The following is a 20,467-nucleotide window of genomic DNA, read 5'->3' as shown; positions in this document are numbered from 1 at the left end:
TATACATAGTAATTTATCCACATAATGTATAGAGAATATAAGAAAAATGATATTTTACAAGGCAATCATAGGCAAAAAAAAAAAAAAAGAAGAACACTCTCCCCCAAACAAAAACACAGTTTCAAAAAATAACCTGAGGGCTTCCCTGGTGGCGCAGTGGTTAGGAATCCACCTGCCAATGCAGGGGACACAGGTTCGATCCCTGGTCCAGGAAGATCCCACGTGCCGCAGAGCAACTAAGCCCGTGCGCCACAACTCTAGAGCCCGTGAGCCACAACTACTGAAGTCCAAGCACCTAGAGCCCGTGCTCCGCAACAAGAGAAGCCACCGCGATGAGAAGCCCGTGCACTGCAGGGAAGAGTAGCCCCCGTGCACTGCAACTAGAGAAAGCTCATGTGCAACAACAAAGACCCAACACAGCAAAAAAAAAAAAAAAAAAAAAAAAAAAAAACCTGAGGAGTAAGATTTATTAGCAAAGTTTAGCAGGTACTTTTTATTACAAAATAAGTATAAGCTTATTTAATGCTTTGTCTCAATTCAAAAAGGATTTTCAAGTAACCTAGAAGCACACGAGATACTAAACATATAATAAAATATACAGGAAATAATCAAAATAACTAAAAGTTTTTTTGCACACTACTATATAGATTTGCATGGCATAATAATACATGAAGAACTTTCTAACAAGAAACACTTGTATTTTAAAAGTCAAAGTTAAAGACCATCAAAAAAGCAAAGTGGGAACACTGATGACAAATAAGGACAGAGAGCTTGTGTGTGTTTTATATAAAGAGTTTTAACAAAATCCATCCCCCACCAGCAAAAAAACAAAATAAAACAAACAAAACCAATGGAGCAAATGAGACAAAATCAGAAATGGCCAATGAAACCACAATCTCATTTCATTCCTTCATCCAGAAAGGCCTCTCCTGAGCACCATTTAAATTCACATTGAACAGATATGTCCTGTCTCTCCTTTAGCTATCTCCTGCATGCCGGGCACTGCTGTGGAACTGCTTACTCACCCTCAATGAGGCAGTCTCTGCTCTCATTGGGAGGCAATCAATAGTCAAACAAGTCAACAGTAAACAGGTAGAATGTGACACAAAGGAGAAAACCACAGGGCACAGGCAGACCTAATTGTGCAGAAGGAAGAATCAGCAAGCTCGAAGACAGGTCATGTGAAATCAGCCAGTTACAGGAACAAAGAGAAAAAAGAATGCAGAACAAGGAAGAAAGCCTACGTGACTTGTGACATACCACCAACTGTATTTCTATACACTAACAACAAACTACCCGAAAGAGAAATTAAGAAAAAAATCCCATTCACAATTACATCCAAAAGAATTAAATACCTAGGAATAAATCCAACCAAGGAGGAGAAAGATCTGTAAGCTGAAAACTTGAAGATATTGATGAAAGAAATTAAAGACAAATAAATGAAAAGACACCCCATGTTCCTGGATTAGAATAATTAATATTGTGAAAATCTCCATGTAAAAATTTCCAAAGCAATCTACAGATTCAATGCAATCAATTCCTATCAAAATTCCAATGGCATTTTTCCCATAAATACATCAAACAATCCTAAAATTTGTATGGAACCACAACGATACAGAATAGCAAAAGCAATCTTGAGAACGAAGAACAAAGGTGGAAGCATCACACTTCCTGATTTCAAACTACTTTAAAAAGCTATAGTAATCAAAAAAGTATGGTACTGGCATAAAAACAGACATATAGATCAATGGAACAGAATCGAGAGCCCAGAAATAAACCCGCATATTTATAATCAACTGATTTTCAACAAGGCTGCCAAGAATACTTAAGGGGGAAAGGACAGTCTCTTCAATAAACAGTGTGGGGAAAGCTGATGGCCACATGCAAAAGAATTAAATGGAACCCTTATCTTACATCTTATACAAAAACCAACTCAAAATGAATTAAAGACTTAAACGTAAGACCTAAAACCGTAAAACTACAGAAAAACATGTAGGAAAAAAATGTCCTATACATCGGTCTTGGCAACAATTTTTTTGGATATGACACCAAAAGCACAGGCAAGAAAAGCAAAAATAAACAAGCGGGACACTACATTCCATTCAAAAGCTTTTGTACAGCCAAGGAAAGCATCAACAAAATGAAAAAGCAACCTACTGAACAGGAGAAAATATTTACAAATCATGTACCTGATAAAGGGTTAATATCCAAAACATATAAGGAACTCACACAACTCAGTAGCAAAAAAAAAAACCTCTGATTAAAAAATGGGTAAAAGACCTAAATAGACATTTTTCCAAAGAAGACATACAGATGGCCAAGTGGCACATGAGAAGATGTTCAACATCGCTCATCACTAGGGATGTGCAAGTCAAAAACCACAATGAGGATCACCTCACACCTGTTAGAATTGTTATCAAAAAAAGGTAACAAATAACAAGTGCTGGCAAGGATGTGAAGAAAAGGGACCCCCTGTGTATTACTGGTGGGAATGTAAATTGGTACAGCCAATGGAACACTATGGAAAAGTGTGGAGGTTCCTCATAAAATTAAAAATAGCACTCACTACCACATGATCCAGCAGTCCCACTACTGGTCATATATACAAAGGAAAGGAAATCAGGATCTCAAAGATATGTCTGCACCTCCATGTTCACTCGAGTATTATTTACAATAGCCAAGACATGGTAACAACCTACGTGTTTACTGATGGATGAATGGATTGAAAAAATGTGGTGTATACACACACACACACACACAGGAATATTATTCCACAAGAAAGAAGGAAATCCTGCCATTTGCAACAACATGAATGAATCTGGAGAATATTATGCTAAGTGAAATAAGTCAGACAGAACCCAAACAAATTACACAATGTCACTTACATGTGGAATCTAAAAAAACTGAACACATGGAACCAGAGGGTAGAACCATGGCTGCCAGGGGCTGGAGGTGGAAAAATGGAAAGATGTTGATCTGAGGGTACCAACTTTCAGTTATAAGATGAATAAGTTCTGGGGATCTAATGTACAGCGTGGTGATTATAATTAATAATACTGTATTGTATACTTGAAATTTGCTAAGAGAGTAGATCTTGTGTTCTCAGCATACCAAAAAAAAAAAAAAAAAAACCTAAGTATGTGAAGTGATGGATATCAAATAATCATGTTGCTGTATACCTTAAGTATAATTAATTTTTACGTGTCAATATACCTAAATAAAGCTAGAAAAAACTGTAACCTCGCCTACCATGATTTGTCTTTTCCACTGTTTATCACCCTTACATTATATAACATGAACTTATTTATTATGTGTATTATAAATAGTCTGTCTCTGCCAGATAAGATGTAAGCATCAGTAGGGCAAAGGCTTTCATCGACCACATTCACTGATGTGTCCTAAGTAAATCTGGCACGTGGTGGGTTTTGAATGAGTATTTTTTTTTTTTTTTAAAAATAAAAAAGAATAAGTGAAGCAAGTTTTCCAGATGTAGAGCATCGGCTCCTGAGAGATAAAGACACATGACGGTCGTGGGCCTGGGCTCAGGAAGTGAGAAGCAGATGGAAGCCAGCGGGCTCAATGAGTTCAGGGTGCAGGACAGAGTGCACTGGGAGGGCGCCCAGAGGTGCGAGGAACCCCTGGAGGCAGGTGCGTGTTCTATGCACAGCACAGGTATGATGGACTCCCTGAGGCCAGGAAAGAACCACTTGAAAGGAAGAAGGGAGCTCACATATCCTGCTCCACAGTGCCTGCTCCACCAGCTGGCCTGGAAGACCTCATGCTCACAGAGCCCCAAACACACTGGCAAAAGAGGAGAGAAGAGTCTGGCCTCAGAAGTGGGAAATAATGAGCCCCAGACTGAGAACCGCTCCACTCATGCCTAACAAATCATAAAACAAGATATGAAAGGATCAATTTGTTTCCAAGTAACTTTGTGGCATCCTGGAACAAGAACCAAAATATCTATAGAAATATAAAAATATTAAGTACCTAACAAAGTCAAATCCAGTCCAACCAAAAATTACGAATGTAAAGAAACCTATCCCGCACAAATGTTAACATTAACTGACAAAGACATTGTAATGGTTATCCTACCTGTACCCCACATGCTCCAAAGGTTATGTAGAAACATGAAAAAATATTTAAAAAGACCCAAATAGAATTTATACAGATGAAAACTACAATGTCTGGTATCAAAAATATAGTTTGTGAAATTAACAACTGATCAGATAGTACAGAAGACTAGTGAACTTGAAAATATAAGAGAAACTTCCCAAAATGAAACAGAGAAATAAGATTTTTTTAAAAAAGGACAGAGGATCACTTCGAGGGGTTTAATATAGGTATAGCCAGAGATCATGTAGGAGAAGAAATGGCAAGGTAGGGGAGGAGCATTTGAAGAAATTACAGCCACGATATTCCAAGTTTGATGAAAACATTTATAAATCACAGATCAAGAAGCTCAACAAACCCCAACCACAAGAAACAAGAAGATTACCTTTAAGATACATCATAATCAAAATACTCAAAACCACTATAATGAGAAAAATCTTAAAAGCAGCAAGATTTTAAACAGTGGAACAAAGTTAAGGATGATAAAGTTATCAGAAATAACGCAGGTAAAAAGAGAGCACCACAGCATCTTTAAGGCCAAGAGAGGGAGATCAGGATTTACACACAGGAATAAAGAATACCAGAAATGCTAACTGCATGGATAAGTATGGAAGCTTGCTTTCTTATAAAATACCATTTTCCAGAACAAGGAACCAAGGTTCCTTGGAGAAATGGCTGATTCTAGGACCAGAGCAGGGAGAATGAGAAAACAACAACAAACCCTTCACTGATGGGGTAGGTCAGATGGAGGAGCCAACTAGAAGAGCTTCCAATGGCCAAAGGAGCAATCAAATAAAGCAGTGATGATTTTTACACATGGATACAATAAACACCCATGAGTCCACAATGATACAAGTCAATGGTTGAACAAATAAATAAATGAGGGAGAAGAGACAAATCCCTATGCATAAGAGTTCCAAGTTATTTACGTAGATTCTCTGCCCTCATGAAGGGGATATTCCTTAAGTGTAGGCTGGGTTCAGTCAGTGACTTCCTTCCAAAGAGCACCACATCGAAAGGGGGAGGAAAAAAAGAGTAACTTCACAGGTGAGAAAGTTAATAATAAACCTACTTCAGCCAACTGGTGAAGGTCAACATCAACTGTAATAAATCATGCTGATAGTATGTACCCTTAAAATGATGGGATGAAAACTGCTCTTGACCTCTGTGGCATTCCTTCCCTCAAACCCATCATGATGAGAAAAACATCAAATGAATTCCAGTACCATACAAAATAACTGACCAGTACTGCTCAAAACTATCAAGGTTATCAAAAACAAGTAAAGTCTGAGAAACTGTTACAGCCAAGAGCAGCCTTAAGAACACATATCAACTAAATGTAACATGGTGTCCTGGGACAGAAAAAGGACATTAGGTAAAACGTACCAACACTGGTTCAGTAACTGTGGCAAATATATCATATGAATGTAAGATGTTAACAGGAGAAAATGAATGCTGCGTCTATGGGAACTCTCTGTACTCAATCCTCTCAATTTTTCTGTAAGTCTAAAGCTATTCTAAAAACAAATTGCAAGGTGACTCAAACCTAACCATGTCAATTACCACAGTAAACAACATTTAAATTAAAGACAGAGACCATAGGATCTGACTTATGATCCAAATACTGGTTCTTTGAGATGAATAAAATTGACAAACCTCTACCCAGATTGACTAGGGGGAGGAGGGGAGAAAAGACATAAATTACCAATAACAGGAATGAGTGATGTGACATGACTACAGATTCTACAGATATTAAAAGTATAAACAGAATATTATGAGCAATTCTATGCAATAACTGAAAATTTAGATGAAATGGAAAAATACATAAGACATAAGCAACCAAAGCTTTCTCAAGAAGAAATAAAGCTGAGTAGCCCTATATAAAAAAAACAAACTGTAGCTGACAACTTTCCCACAATCAATACTCTAGGCTCAGATGGCTTCATTCTTCATTTAAGGAAGAAATAAACTCTTCCCAAAAATTTAATAGGAGGGAAAACATCAAAAATAAAACTACAGAGCAATATTCTTCATGAACACAAGTGTACAAATTCTAAGCAAAATTATGGCCAGTCTAATCCAACAATATATCAGAAGTGTATTACATCCTGAACCAGTGAGGCTTACCCCAGGAATTTAAGGTTGGTTAAACATTTTTAAAAAAATCAATGTAATTCATCTTCACACACTAAAAAAGAAAAAAATATTTGGTCATTGCCGTAGATGAAGAAAAAAGTATCACAAATTCCTCTTTAACCATTCCTCTTTAAAACTCTCAGCAAATCATAACAGAAGGGTACCTGTCAACCAATAAAGGTCATATATGGAGAACTACAACTAACATTATATGTAATGGTGAAAGACAATGTTTTCCCCCCCTAAGATCAGTCAGATGTTTGCTCTCACCACATCTGTTCATCTTTGTAAGGAAGGATCTAATCAGTGCAACCAGGCAAGATAAAGGAATAAAAGGCACCAAATTGGATAGGAAATAAAACTGAATTTATTCACAGATAACACGATAGCCTATACAGAACATCCAACAGAATCTACAAAATACTTTCTAACACTAATAAGTGAACATAACAAGTTTCCAGGGTATGATATCAATTTATAAAAATTAATTATATTTCTATCTACTAGTAACAAACAGTTGCAGATTGAATTTTTAAAAACCACTTACAATAGCACCAAAAAATATGAGATACTTAAGGATAAACTGGACAAAAGATGTGAAAAGCCAGTAGGCTGAAAACTGAAAAATACAGTCAAGAGAGATTAAAGAAGATCTGAAAAAGTGGAGACATACACCATGTCACGAACATCTAGCCAAGATGTCAATCTTCTCCAACTGATCTACAGAGTCAATGAAATCCCAATAAAAATCTCAGCATTCTATAGAAATTGACCGGCTCATTCTAATTTGCATGGAAAAGGAAAGGACCTAGAATAGCCAAAATAACTCTGAAAATGAACAAAACTGGAAGGCTAATACTACCTGTTTTTAAGAATTATTTACAGTAAGCAAAACAGCGTGGTTTTGTTGTCCCAAGAGATGGATGGACAAGAGACAGTCCAGAGACAAACCGACATACTCAGGGACAAATGATTCTGACAGAGGCACAAAGGCAGTGCAGTGGGGAAAGGAGAGTCTTTCTGACGAATGGTACTGGAACAGTTTCTGACGAATGGTACTGGAACAGTTGCATATCTACATGTGAGAAAAAAGCAAAAAAGAACTTTGCTTCACACCTCACACCACATACAAAAATTAACTTAAAATGGGCCACAGACCTAAAAAATGTAAAATTTAAAACCATACAACTTAAAGTAGAAAAGCTTTGCAACCTTGGATTAAATAAGGATTTCGCAGGAAAAACACCAAAAGCAAGATCCATAATTGGACAATATAAAAGATTTTAAACTTTTGGTTTTCAAAAGATACTGTTAGGAGAACAAAAAGACAAGCCACAGACTGGAAGGATGTATTTGCAAGTTACATATCTGGTAAAGACTTGTGTCCAAAGAACTCTCAACTCAATAATAAATCAACTCAGTAAAAAAATGGGCAAGGGCTTCCCTGGTGGCACAGTGGTTGAGTCCGCCTGCCAATGCAGGGGACACGGGTTCGGGCCCCGGTCTGGGAAGATCCCACATGCCGCAGAGCGGCTGGGCCCGTGAGCCATGGCCGCTGAGCCTGCGCGTCCGGAGCCTGTGCTCCGCAACGGGAGAGGCCACAACAGTGAGAGGCCCATGTACCGCAAAAAAAAAAAGAAAAAAAAAAAAAAGGGCAAAAGAGTTGAACAGACCCTTCACCAAAGAAAACATACACACATGAAAAGATGCTTTGCACCATTAGTCATTAGGAAAATACAAAGTAAAACCACAATAAGATTCCACTGCCTACCTTTTAGAATGGCTAACATTAAAAAGACTGACCGTATCAAGTGCTGGTGAGGACGTGGAACTGCTGGAGCTCCGATCCACTGCAGGAGGGAGTGCAAAGGGTACAGCTACGGAACACAGCTCTACCATTTCTTAAGAAGATAAACCTATGCCTAACAGACAATGCATCTACTCCATTCCTATGTATTTACCCAAGAGAAATGAAAACATATGTACATACAAACCCTTGTTTATAAATGTCCATAGCAGCCTTATTTGTAAGAGCCTCAAACTGGAAACAATCCAAATATTCATCAGCAGGTGAACAGAAAAACAAACTGTGGTATGTGATGGAATGGAATACTATTTGGCAATAAAAAGGAAAGGCCCATAAATGTTATTACATGAATGAATCTCAAAATTAGTAAGGAGAAAAAGAGCATATACTATAAAACTCCATTTACATAAAATTCTAGAAACCCCCAAACTAATCTACAGTGACAGGAAGCAGATGAGCGGTTGGCAGGGGCAGGGAGTGGGCAGGAAGAAGGGCACAGGTAGCTTCGTTATCTTGACTGGGTCATGGTTTTTCATGTGTACACACACCTCGTCAAATTCGGTAGAGAAATCAGTGAGGAAGGGAGAATCAGCAAGTCAATTCTAGAATGCACTGAATACTGTGTTTTAAACTAAGGAAAATAAAACTTACAGAAAGGCTAGGATATTCCAGACATGTGATGTTTATGGTACATCAATTATGCTTCATTAATGCTCTATACCCCAAGGTTGGTAGGTGTGAAATAGCCGTCCAGAAGCTGGGCTGCACGGGGCCACGCAGCCCCACTAGTCCAAGACCGTGAACGGAAAATGAGACCATTCCACACTGCTATAATTTTTTTCTTCAGCCACATCTGTCTATCTGCTCAGGAACAGACACAGAGTAGGTAGAGAATTATATTTTAACAAGATGGAGGCATTTTCTAAGCAACTGTGAAGAAGTTAGATGCAAGAAGTAACTGAAATGATGGTCTGTGTAATCCAGGCAGAGTGAGGAGGGAAGCGAGGGTCCAGGCGGGCATGTGACCACAAAGGTCAGTCAGTGCCAACTGAAGCAGCAACCGTGCGGATGAGGTCTTTGTGGGGCCCCTTCAAGGGGAAAATAAACAAATATTTAATGCCAAACACTTACATGGTGCTTATTACGTACCTCTCGTACATAACACCACAGCTGGTGGTGAGAAAGGGAGGGCAGGCTTTCTCAGTCATGTAACCTTCTCTAACCCAAGCGTGTCTCTAGACAGTCACACAGGGGCCTGAACACGCTCCACAGGCAGCTGCTCTGCTCAACTGCTGGCAGCCAGTTTGGGGGAGCTATTTCTTTCCACTCAAGCTTTCCCATCCAACTAGCAATAATGAGAGTGTAGCCCACCCCTTAGGTCTGTTGGGGTTTTAAAAATTGTTTGGTCTTTTAGATCAAGGCAGAAACAAAATCGGAGGCGAGCAATTGGTGTCCCATTACCTACAGCCATTTCTATGCTGGTCCACACCCTGGACCCCAGAAGAGAACTGCTCTCTTCCTCTTTTCCTTCTTCTGAAAAGCTTTAAATATCCCTTTTACAGAAAGCCAACTCATTTTGGGTTTGACTCTCAATTTCAACATTAACGTTCCCTCTCTGTACTTTTATCGACGTTTTGCCCTACAATCAGTTTTCTGCTTCTCCTATTTAAATCTGATTTGCCTTTCAAGAATTATTAAGGTCTTACATTCCCTGTGAGGCCTCTGGACCAGAACCTCTCACCTCTGCATCAACAGAAGAGTCAGTTTAAAGGAGAATCAAAGGAAGCATCGAAAGGCACATTGTTTAGGGAAAGATTTAACAAGCTGAATTTTTAAAACCACACAAACCTCTGAACAGGGCGAGGGTGGCCATTGTCGGTACATGTGTGCACAGAGGTATCGGACTAGAAATGGCCTGGGGCTCTGATGGCATGTTGGGACCACCTAGCATGCCCCCCAACTCGCTCCAGCCCCTCTGGCTCTGGCCTGCTCTCCACTAGGGTGGAGGAACCACTGTGGGGTCAGGGGGTCTGCACACATTTAGAGGGAATGGAACCAGCTCAAACCCAACCCTCAAGCCTTCTGTTCCAGCACCATGGGCCCCCCCAACTCTCCCCCAGCCATGATAGTTACCTGTTTCACCTAATTTCGTAGAGACAGAGAAAGTTAAACAAAATGAGAAGACAGAAGAATATGTTTCAAATGAAAGAACAAGAAAAAAAACCTGAAAAAATCCTAATGAAACAGAGATAATTAACTTACCAGATAATTAATTTACCAGATAAAGAGTTCAAAGCTTTAGTAATAAGAATACTAGCTGAACTTGGGGAAAGAATAGATGAACACGGTGAGAATTTTAGCAAGTAACTAGGAAAAGGAAAAAAAACTGTAAAAACCCCTAATGAAACAGATAATTTACCAGATAAAAAATTCAAAGCATTAGTAATAAGAATGTTAACTGAACTAGGGAAAGGAATAGATGAACACAGTGAGAATTTTAATGAGAAACTAGGAAATATAAAAAAGAACCAGTCAGAACTGAAGAATACAGTAACTGAAATGAGAAAGACAGTACAGTGAATGAAAGCAGACTAGGCAACACAGAAGAACACATAAGTGATCTAGAAGATAGAATAATGGAAATCACCCAATAAGAACAGCAAAGAGAAAAATAAATTTTTTAAAATGAGGATAGTTTGGACTTCCTTGGTGGCACAGTGGTTAAGAATCCACCTGCCAATGCAGGGGACACGGGTTTGAGCCCTGGTCCAGGAAGATCCCACATGCTGCGGAGCAACTAAGCCTGTGCACCACAACTACTGAAGCCCGTGTGCCTAGAGCTTGTGCTCTGCAACAAGAGAAGCCACCACAATGAGAAGCCCAAGCACCACAACAACGAGCAGCCCCCACTCGCCGCAGCTAGATAAAGCCCATGTGCACCAACGAAGACCCAACACAGCCAAAAGAATAAAGAAATGAAATGAAATGAAATGAGGAGTTTAAGGGACCTCTGGGACAACATCAAGCATAATAACAATCACATTATAGGGGTTCCAGAAGGAGGAGAGAGAGAGAAGGGGGTAGAAAATGTATCTGATGAAATTATGGCTGGAAACTTCCCAAAGCTGAAGAAGTAAACAGATATCCAGGTACAGGAAGCACAGAGGGTCCCAAACAAGATGAACCCAGGGATCCACACCACAACATATGATAATTAAAATGGTAAAGGTTACAGAGAGAATTCTAAAGACAAGAGAAAAACAAAGAGCGACATACAAGAGAACCCCCATAAGGCTATCAGCTGATTTTCCTGCTGAAACTCTGCAGGCCAGAAGGGAGTGACATGATATACCTAAAGTGCTGAAAGGGAAAAATCTGCAACCTGGATACTCTACCCAGCAAGATTATCCTTTGGAATTGAAGAAGAGATTAAACAACATCTCAGACAAGCAAAAAACTAAAAGAATTCAATACTTAAACCTACACTAAAAGAAATGATGAAGGGTCTTCTCGAAGTGGAAAAGAACTAAGAATCTATTGGAAAGGGAAAATCCCACTAGGAAAGGCAGACATATAGCAAGGAATGAAGATTACTTAAATAAGTCAGTAGGTAGATAAGGATACAAACTGTAAAAGCAACTATAACTACAATACACAGTTAAGGGAGAAACAAGAATATACAAAATGACATCAAAAACAAAATGTGGGGGAGGGAAGTAAAAAAAGAAGGATCTTTTAGAATGTGTTTGAACTTAAATGACTATCAGTTTAAAACAAGTAGATATAGTTATAGGTTAACATATATGAGGAACCCCATGGTAACCACAAATCAAAAACCTACAATAGATACACAAAAGCTAGAGAGAAAAGAACACAAGCATGACACTAAAGAAATCATCAAACCACAAGGGAAGAAACAAAAAAGAAGAAATGAACAAAGAATTAAAAATGCAACATAAAGAAGCCCATACTCTATATGAAAATGAATTCATAAAACAGCTTTACCCGTCTCGCTATTTTCAGGCGGTGATTCATACTCTGAATGGTCCAGACCCAAAGTGCTCATGGCTGTCTGGTCTGACTCCTGTAAATCTGACAGTGCAGCATTCTCATGACTTTTGTCACCATCACCATTGGTGTCCAATCCTGTAATTAAGAATTTCACCCCAAAAGGCAGGGTTAGAAGAATAGCCTTCTCTTAAAACAAAACAAAACAAGACTTATACCTGCAGTTACTTGACCTTTATAACTTGACTGTGAGAAACCTCGTTGCTCTTAAATACTGTCACTAACCATGACACAGATCTTAACAAACACTTTCCCAAAGATGAACTACAAGGAAACAAAGCCGAAGCCAAGAGGAAAGATGCCCCTTGCCCCCACCCACTCACCCTCCTGGCCGCGGCCGGGCGTCGCCTCCCAGGCTGCGCTCACACTGCCATCCGCTGCACTACTGGCTTCCAAGTGTAACACAGGAGTCCCCCATACTTTTGCATTAGGGTTTAGCTCTGAAACCTTGGCCGTTGGTACCTAAGAAAAAATGTGATATATTCATTTGTATCCAAATTTCAATCAAATGCAATTTTACTTACTAATTCAGAGTTAAAACACATCCACCTTAGAGAATTTATGTGAAAAAGGCTGAACCTATTTACACGTACATTTAGGATGAAATCAAGTGCAGAAGTAATAAAAGCTGATGTACTCAGAATTCAACTCACCAGTAGATTTTAAGTTCTTACTAAGTAGAAGGCTCTCTAGAAAGGAATGAAAGAGCCCCTGCCTTCATGGAGACATCTGATCAACTGTGTAACTGATGATCCAATTATCATCTCTGTTCCAGATTCCCAACACAATTTACAGATTTAAAAATGTGAATATCAATGGATAAAATGTTAAAATAAAGCTCGAACACTCACAGAAGTAAAGGCTGCAGAAAATGAAAGTCTGTCGGAGAGGTGCCTGGTGCGGCCACTCTTTGTGCTCATTTCCAGTTACTCGGCCCTCTCGCTGTTCTGGACACACCGGGCCCTTCTGCTTGCCCGGCTCCATTTGACCAGAACACTCCCAGACATCCGCATGGCTGGCTCACGCCTTCACACCCCTTGGGGATTGCTGATGTCTTCCCTGGCACACCCTACTAAACCCACAACCACCCCTGGATTTTTCCTCTCCTGCTTACAAACCCTGAGTGGCTCCCAAAATCTAAAAGAAAGTTGATGTCCCGGGGACAGGTGCCCCCCGAAAAACTAACTCCACTTCTACTGCCATGATTCTTGAGCAGAACCTAGCCAAACGATCTGCCTTTTCCCAGGCACCATAAGCCTTAACACCACTGTGCAGGGGCCAGAGCTTCCAAAGGGAGGGAGACAAGGTTCCAGGTCCCAGAAGCCCCCAGGTAGTGCCAGGCAGGAGCTCCAAACTGGGAGCAGCCTCACTGCATGACCCCAGATATGCCGTCTCCAAGGTCATGGGCACCATGATGAGCCAAGAAGGAAACAACATGTGGGTTAACAATCCTAAAAAAGAATAAATTCACTCTAGCTGGGGTGATTAAAGTTTGTAGTGAAAAACGAAATGATTTCTGAAATTGAGTGTAGAGACTGATGTGGATTAAAACTACAGAATATACTCTGTTCATACCTAGGAGGCGTGGGTAATAAACTTCATGCCCACAAAACCAGGCACCTAAGTGAGGGCCTATCTGGAGTCCTTTTAAGTAAAGTACTGGATAGGGCAAAGAATAGGGTCCCCCTTCTCCTTCAAGAATATCATTCTCAAGAAGCACTTACTCTTCAAGCTCCCTTCTTAAATGACATCTAAACTTCCAGCTCATTTCTGGTCTCTGCTTCTGCACATCCACCCATCTCTCCAACAAATACTTCTGAAATTCTCACTAAGTGCCCGGTACAGCACGAGGCGATCAGAGTATCATGGGGAACAGGCAGAAACGACTGCTGCCTTGAGCACAGCAATGCAGAAGACGTTCCGCACCTCACAGACACCACTGCCCTTCTCAGCAGTTACACCTTTTCAATCTGTTCTCTCTTTTTTTTAACTCACATCTTTATTTTCTTTCCTATTCTATACTCGCGTAAATCACCTTTTCTGGTTAGACCCAGTCTCATTCTACCACATAACACACATCAAGTTTCCCACCCACGGAACATACTCCCCTGACCTCGTGGACATGCTATACATTCTCTAAATTCCTAACACCAACCCACACTGGTCTTTTCCATTTTTAGCACCATCTGCAGTTGGCTACACTGCATCACCGACACACATTTTTTAGCTCACTAACACACACAGACACAGACACACACACACAGAGACACACACACACACACAGAGACACACACACACATGGTCCTGGGAGCGCCCTGCCTGCAAGCAGCATCCCAGGGCCGCGTGCTCCTCCCCCTCTGCTCGCACCGCAAGGACATGTCCTGTCCTCTCTGCGGCCCGAGGGTTCCCGGATGTCCACCCTGGGCACACTTCACAGCTGACACCTGGCAGTCCTGAGCTCAGCATGGAGCTGCCTGAGAAACATGCAGAAGGAATGAATGTTTAATAACGTAATAACAGAAAATTCTACTTTCCACTATTTGACAACTTGTGCAAGGTTTTATGCCACAGCTGAATGGAACCCTACCTGTACACAATTTACTACTTCTAAAGCAGTAAATCAAGTATTAGGGACTTACCAGTTTTGAGCAGTTAACCAGTATTCAAGAGGTACTCTGAGGTGTGACATGGGATGCAAGAACGGAGACATGATTAAGGGGGAACAACATGACAGCTAGCACGAGGGCCTGCTGGGTGACAGGAGCACACCATGTACGTACCTGCGTTTAATCCTAACACCCTAGGAGGCAGTGGTCATTACACCCCATTTCACAAGGAAGAAAACCAGGCAGAGAAAGGTTAAGTAAGTTGCCAACAAAAATTATGGTAATTAGAAAACTGTGTTCTAATATCAGGAAAAACAAAACATTTATCAAGAGTTCATTAACTTCATGTAATTCACATGAGAAACAACTTGTACTAAAAATATTTCTTTAAAAATGTAGCTACTCTCTTGCAGTCATAGGGACCTCTAACTGATTATCAACAACTCAAGTTTCATCTGCATGGCTTCTTCAGCCTTATTTTTCCATTGAAAAATCACGGCTAAGCAATGGTTATTAGAACCAGCGGTGAGCTGACCTTAATGGCCACATGCTGAAGCCATTCTATACAAATGACCAATGTTACTCTTTGAAGAGTACAGTATCCCCAAATTCTTGACACTCCAAAGAAACTTTCTAACCCTCTAAATGCTATGCTCCATTAACAAAAATAAATAACCTACCAACTCATAAAATTACATTTTCTGGCCAGGAAACAGAATGGTCCCACTGACGAGTTACTGAATAGGAACTAGAGTAACTAACACCAGAGGAAGGGAAAGGCACATGGAGAACATAAAATAGGTGAGATAATGGAGGAAAAGAAGCACTCCTTTTCTATTTTAAGTTAGCATGGACTATGCCTGGATTTGCCACTAAGTTTAGTAAGGCTTTACAGTCATGACATCTGTAACTCTGGCTTTTTATTTGTAAAATGGAATAACAGTGGCTACTTAAGACTAGTTTAAAAAGATGTCTGGGGCTTCCCTGGTGGCGCAGTGGTTGAGAGTCCACCTGCCGATGCAGGGGACACCGGTTTGTGCCCTGGTCCGGGAAGATCCCACATGCCGCTAGGGCTAGGCCCGTGAGCCATGGCCGCTGAGCCTGCACGTCCGGAGCCTGTGCTCCACAACGGGAGAGGCCACAACAGTGAGACAGTGAGAGGCCCGCATACCGCAAAAAAAAAAAAAAAAAAAAAAAAAAAGATGTCTGTACAAGCACTTTTGAGAACTGGAGTTCTGAACAAAGAGCACTCTCATTAAATGTAGTCTGTCAAATTAGAATACTGTTGGGCACATCTCACAATTGAAAAGCTAATTCAGAACAGTGCACACGTACCTCACCCACGTGTTTAAGAGCAGGACCCATGTGCACTCTACTTGAGGTACAGGCGGGGACTCTCACAGCCAGCTGTCAACCACATCCACTGATGGAAATGATTAGGTAGTATTCTGCCTCCATAACTACTTAAGGAACAAAACTGATTAACTTGAATGTAACTGTTTCTGGTAAAACTCCCAAATGTGGGCATGGAAAGAAAGGAGGTTAATGGATAAATTATAGGATTTAATTTCTACCTGTTTATTTCCATATAATAGGCATAACACTGGAGCCACATCTATCTCCTTACTATTACCATTTTTCTTGCCTAATGCAACAAAAATCACTAAAAATAAACTACTGATTGAATGAATGAGATTTTGCTATTACAAGTATGCAGGTCCAAAGGACAGCTTTAAGAGCAAGACTAACTTCCTGTTTGTCGGATGTTTCATTTATTACAGAAATTCTAGGAAGATGCTCAAACTAACTGCCCATTGCAGGATCATTTGCGAAGGTTCTTCCAAACCAGTGGGACCTGAGCACTGAGGTCCAAAAAGCTCTGCAGGTGCTTCTGACTAAAAGAAGACAGAACCAAGATTTTGGAGCCAGTTAAAAGCATCAAGTTCTACCTCCCTTAGATGGTTACCATACAAAAACAGTGGAAAGCACAGATTTTAATGCCTCTATATTCTGCAAGTGTAAACTTCTTAGAAGTGACTTTAAACACCCAATGGGCCAAAAGTCTGTTCCGCTCCAACAAGGGGCCAGTGGTGAGGACAGGATGGATGAAGACTGAGGGGAGCAGCCTCTGGGGCACATGAATCTGATGACCAGCATGCAGGGGTTAGTGCTAACGAGAGTTGACACGTAGATTCTGGCTTAAAGATGCTAACCAGTGAACCAAATTCACGTTCTTCAGTTTGGAAATGGTTAAATTGATGTTATACTAACTTATAGCTTTACAATAACAGTCAAACGACTGCCAATTGTTTAGAATAAATCTTTGTTAATCTGAGTTAAAAGCAATCAAAATGAAAGATTAGCACATCACTGCACAATAATAAGAACTGGTACAGCATACTTACTAACTGTCCACCTCTCTCTTGCCATCCCCAAATAACACCATCTTCTGCCACTGGTAGCTGATAAGGGGGCTTTTCCATCCAAAACAAAGAGATCTCTAGGTCCTGTGGCTTACTGTGCAGGTCCTCACTAAATATCTGCTCTTCTAACGTGTCTTTCGTAGCTGTATTAGTCCACGGGCAGCCCACTTGATATCCACAGCCGTCTGCCAGCCCTTCAGAAAACATCTGTCTTGCCAACTCTGCCATCGGGTAACAGGAAAGTTCATTAAAAAACTGGGAGTACAGTTCCTCTGGGAAGCTCTGCAAATCCTCCTTTGAGGGCTTTTCAGATATGAGTGGTAGAACAGTGTCCTTGCAACGTGGTACTGCTATTTCCTTGCTGTCACCTGGGATGACGGGAATCACCTGCGGACCATCGAGAGGAGCAGCTGAGTATCCGTCCACTTCGGCACGGTCAACATCAGCCAAGCAGGAGCACCCTGCACGAGCGCCCCCTAACTCCATTCTTCCAAAGATCACCTTTGAACTTCCCACCAAACCCACTTCCCCATGTAACCCAGGTCCCTGCACAGTGGGCCTGGCACCCCTTTGTCTGAAACGGCGTGCATGTCTACTTGTCCCGTGCAGACCCAAACAGCTGATGATGCCGGGACCACTGCTGCCTTCCTTCAGACAAAGCGTCTCCTCCTCTTCTGCACCGAGAAGCTCTGGTTTTCCCACCCCCAATGCACGTCCACCGGAGGCATCAGAAACATCTTCAGCTGATTCGGAGAAAACCTGCTTCAGTCGCGGGCTCCCACCATTGTCCACAGAGTTCATCTGCACTACTTCTGACTCCCGCGCACCTGGACTCGAACTCTGGTTTAAAGCTGGCACAAGGCTAAGATCTTCATATCTGTCGTCATTCACTCTACAAGTTTCATCATTTTTTTCTACTTGATTTGTTTCAAAGTCAGGGTTTTTTGCTACAGTAGAACTAACACAAGCCAGCACATCCTGACTGCGCACCGCCTTGCATTTTTGTGCATTTGTTTCCCAGTCAAAGGCTGTTTTAGGGTCTGACTGGACACTTCCTATGTCAATTTTACTGGTTTCTCTGTGATTGGCTCTCATTGATTCTTGTTCAGCACTTTCTAGTCTGTGAGGATGACTCCCTGAGCTCTTCACACACGTTTCATCCTCTGTTTCGCTTTCCTCTTCAGCGCAGGTGAAAATACACGCAGAGGAAATGAAGTCACTCTTGAGCCACCTGGAGCCATAGAGAAACTCGCCGTTTCGGGGCACTTCCTGTGAGTTTCGGAACACTCCCTCCACGTCTGCTGCCTGCACTGCACACGTTACATCACCGATCTGGGCCTTGCTGGCCCTAATGTCTGCACTCAGATGTACCTGACAGGCAGCTCTCCATTCAAAAGCCCTCGAACCACAACCCTCATCTTCAAAAATGCTCATTTCATCCTCATGTTGATAAGATGAACTATTTTGAGACTGCAAAGGCAATTCTGCTTTGTTTGCAAGCTGGCTGCTTCCCACTTCCAAGCTGCAGTCACCCTGGTGCTGCTCCTCAAGCATCACTGGCCCCAGGAGGAGCTCAGTGCCCGCATCATCACATCTGTTAGAGGCTGATTCTTGGATATTTGCATGAATAGGAAGACACTCGTTTCCAAAGCTCAGTGAACTGATACATCTTTCTGAACTTAAATTGATTCTATCTAGACTTACGTAAAGGAGACTGTCTGATCTGCTAACATCTAAACTGGAACAACCATTGTCTTTTAGTGGTTTTATAGAGTTATTTTCTCCTTCCTTTTCAGAGTTTAAACTCTGATCTACAGCAGCTGTTATAGCACCAGAATCCCCGTTTCTTTCAACGTTTGAAGTGCCATTAATTAAATTAACATGTGAATCAGCCACCTGACCTCCCGGTCCTGAACTGCAGTGCTCTCTCCCTTCTGGGACAGTGCACACACACAGTAGCGAGTCAATGTCTGTGCTGATATTTAATGTGGGGAGTGTGTCAACATTATGTAATACACTTCTTTCTGTGTAATCTTCAGGAAACCTGGTGGAAGTCTTTGCCTTCAGGTCACCAATGTTTACTTTACAGGGTGGGTCACCATCACTCAAAAGTTCAGAACTAGTTTCAGTTTTCTTGTTAAACGCTTCCTTCCTTTCCCCTGGGAGTGGCCTGCCCTGCGGTGATGGCTCTGCCCGCGGTGCCTCTGACTCCCCTGGACCTTGGGCAGCACTGTCTGGTGGCCAGGCCCCTCCGCAGACCCCCCTGGAGGTGACAGCTGGACGACTCTCTGGAGGCGCAGCTGTTCCATGCACATGAGCACACAGCTCATCTCCAATGTCCGGGCTGTCAGGGTCAATAACACAAATACTGTAAAACGCCCTCTCTCGTGAATTCCTACATCGTTTGTGATCACCACAAATAGGATCTCCACCATCCCTCTCCCCACGATTCAGACCTGCAGAGTTAGCACTGCTGCCAATCTGAACAGTTACCACTACCTCATTCTCTACTGCAGAGCTTTCCCAGGTGGCTGGGTGACAGCAGGGAGGGTGACTGCCAAGGCCCGGGTCGGAGGGCGCTGGGGCACGTGAGCGGCGTCCCTTGCCCTCAGGGAGGCCCCCGCTCAGAGGGGCGCAGGCACCTCCACCACCCCACCCAACAGCAGCGACGTCGGGGTTCTCGTCAGCCTCAACCACGCTTTCAGACCCAGTTAAGAACCCAGACGTGGGAGAGGAGACCGAGTTAAGTGGCCGCCCTGGCGTTGTACCCTGTCTGTGCACTGGCGTCACAAAAACCCCGGCCCACACGCCAGCCCTGCGTCCCACGCCGTGAAGTTCCTCACCTCCAAAGGTACAGAATAATGAAGATAAAGTTTTACTTATCTTGTTCTCCGGTTCCTTCTCCTCCACAGATTTTTCTAACAGGCCAGTTTTTTCACTGTCATTGTCACTACTTAATTCTTTGCTGAAGCAACAACCCATGTTCGAAAGTTCAAAAGCTCACATAAAAATGCTTGTCGCTTTCTGAGCCTCCGCAAGTGCATCTCCCACTAACTTTCTATAGTTTCTGATGAGAAGCCGACACCCAGATCCCAAAAATAACCCCTCGCACAGCAGTCACATGTCCCTGCCACTCAAGTCCAAAATCCTAATCACAACAGACTCTGTCCAACAGCCATTCTATTCCACACATTAAAACCCAAACAGCACACGGAATCCAAAGACTGAGAACACAACAAAAAGATTCTCATATTATTTTTCTTATTCTCATAAACTCAATAAAAAAATAACTAAAATTATTATCCCAGACAGAA

General features: G+C 41.7%; 1 protein-coding gene across 6 annotated transcripts in view; it reads right to left on the bottom strand.

The window, feature by feature from the left end:
- LARP4B (La ribonucleoprotein 4B) overlaps window positions 1–20,467 on the bottom strand; it is an 87,271-nt gene that overhangs the window by 25,329 nt on the left and 41,475 nt on the right. For 5 of the 6 annotated variants that reach the window (XR_003682206.2, XM_055087860.1, XM_055087858.1 and 2 more), the window contains exons 4-6: window positions 17,136–17,540; window positions 12,448–12,586; window positions 12,062–12,202 (exon numbers count right to left, since the gene is read on the bottom strand). Coding sequence is in view for 5 of the 6 variants with exons in the window: in XM_055087860.1 (XP_054943835.1) it covers window positions 12,062–12,202; window positions 12,448–12,586; window positions 17,136–17,540 (685 nt within the window). In the remaining variant the exon portion in view is untranslated. The remainder of the gene's footprint in view (window positions 1–12,061; window positions 12,203–12,447; window positions 12,587–17,135; window positions 17,541–20,467) is intronic. The other variant, XM_055087861.1, reaches the window with a different exon arrangement.

The sequence above is a fragment of the Physeter macrocephalus genome, chromosome 11 (assembly GCF_002837175.3).
Source record: "Physeter macrocephalus isolate SW-GA chromosome 11, ASM283717v5, whole genome shotgun sequence".
NCBI lineage: Eukaryota > Metazoa > Chordata > Mammalia > Artiodactyla > Physeteridae > Physeter > Physeter macrocephalus.
This window is presented reverse-complemented; position numbering and strand designations above follow the sequence as displayed.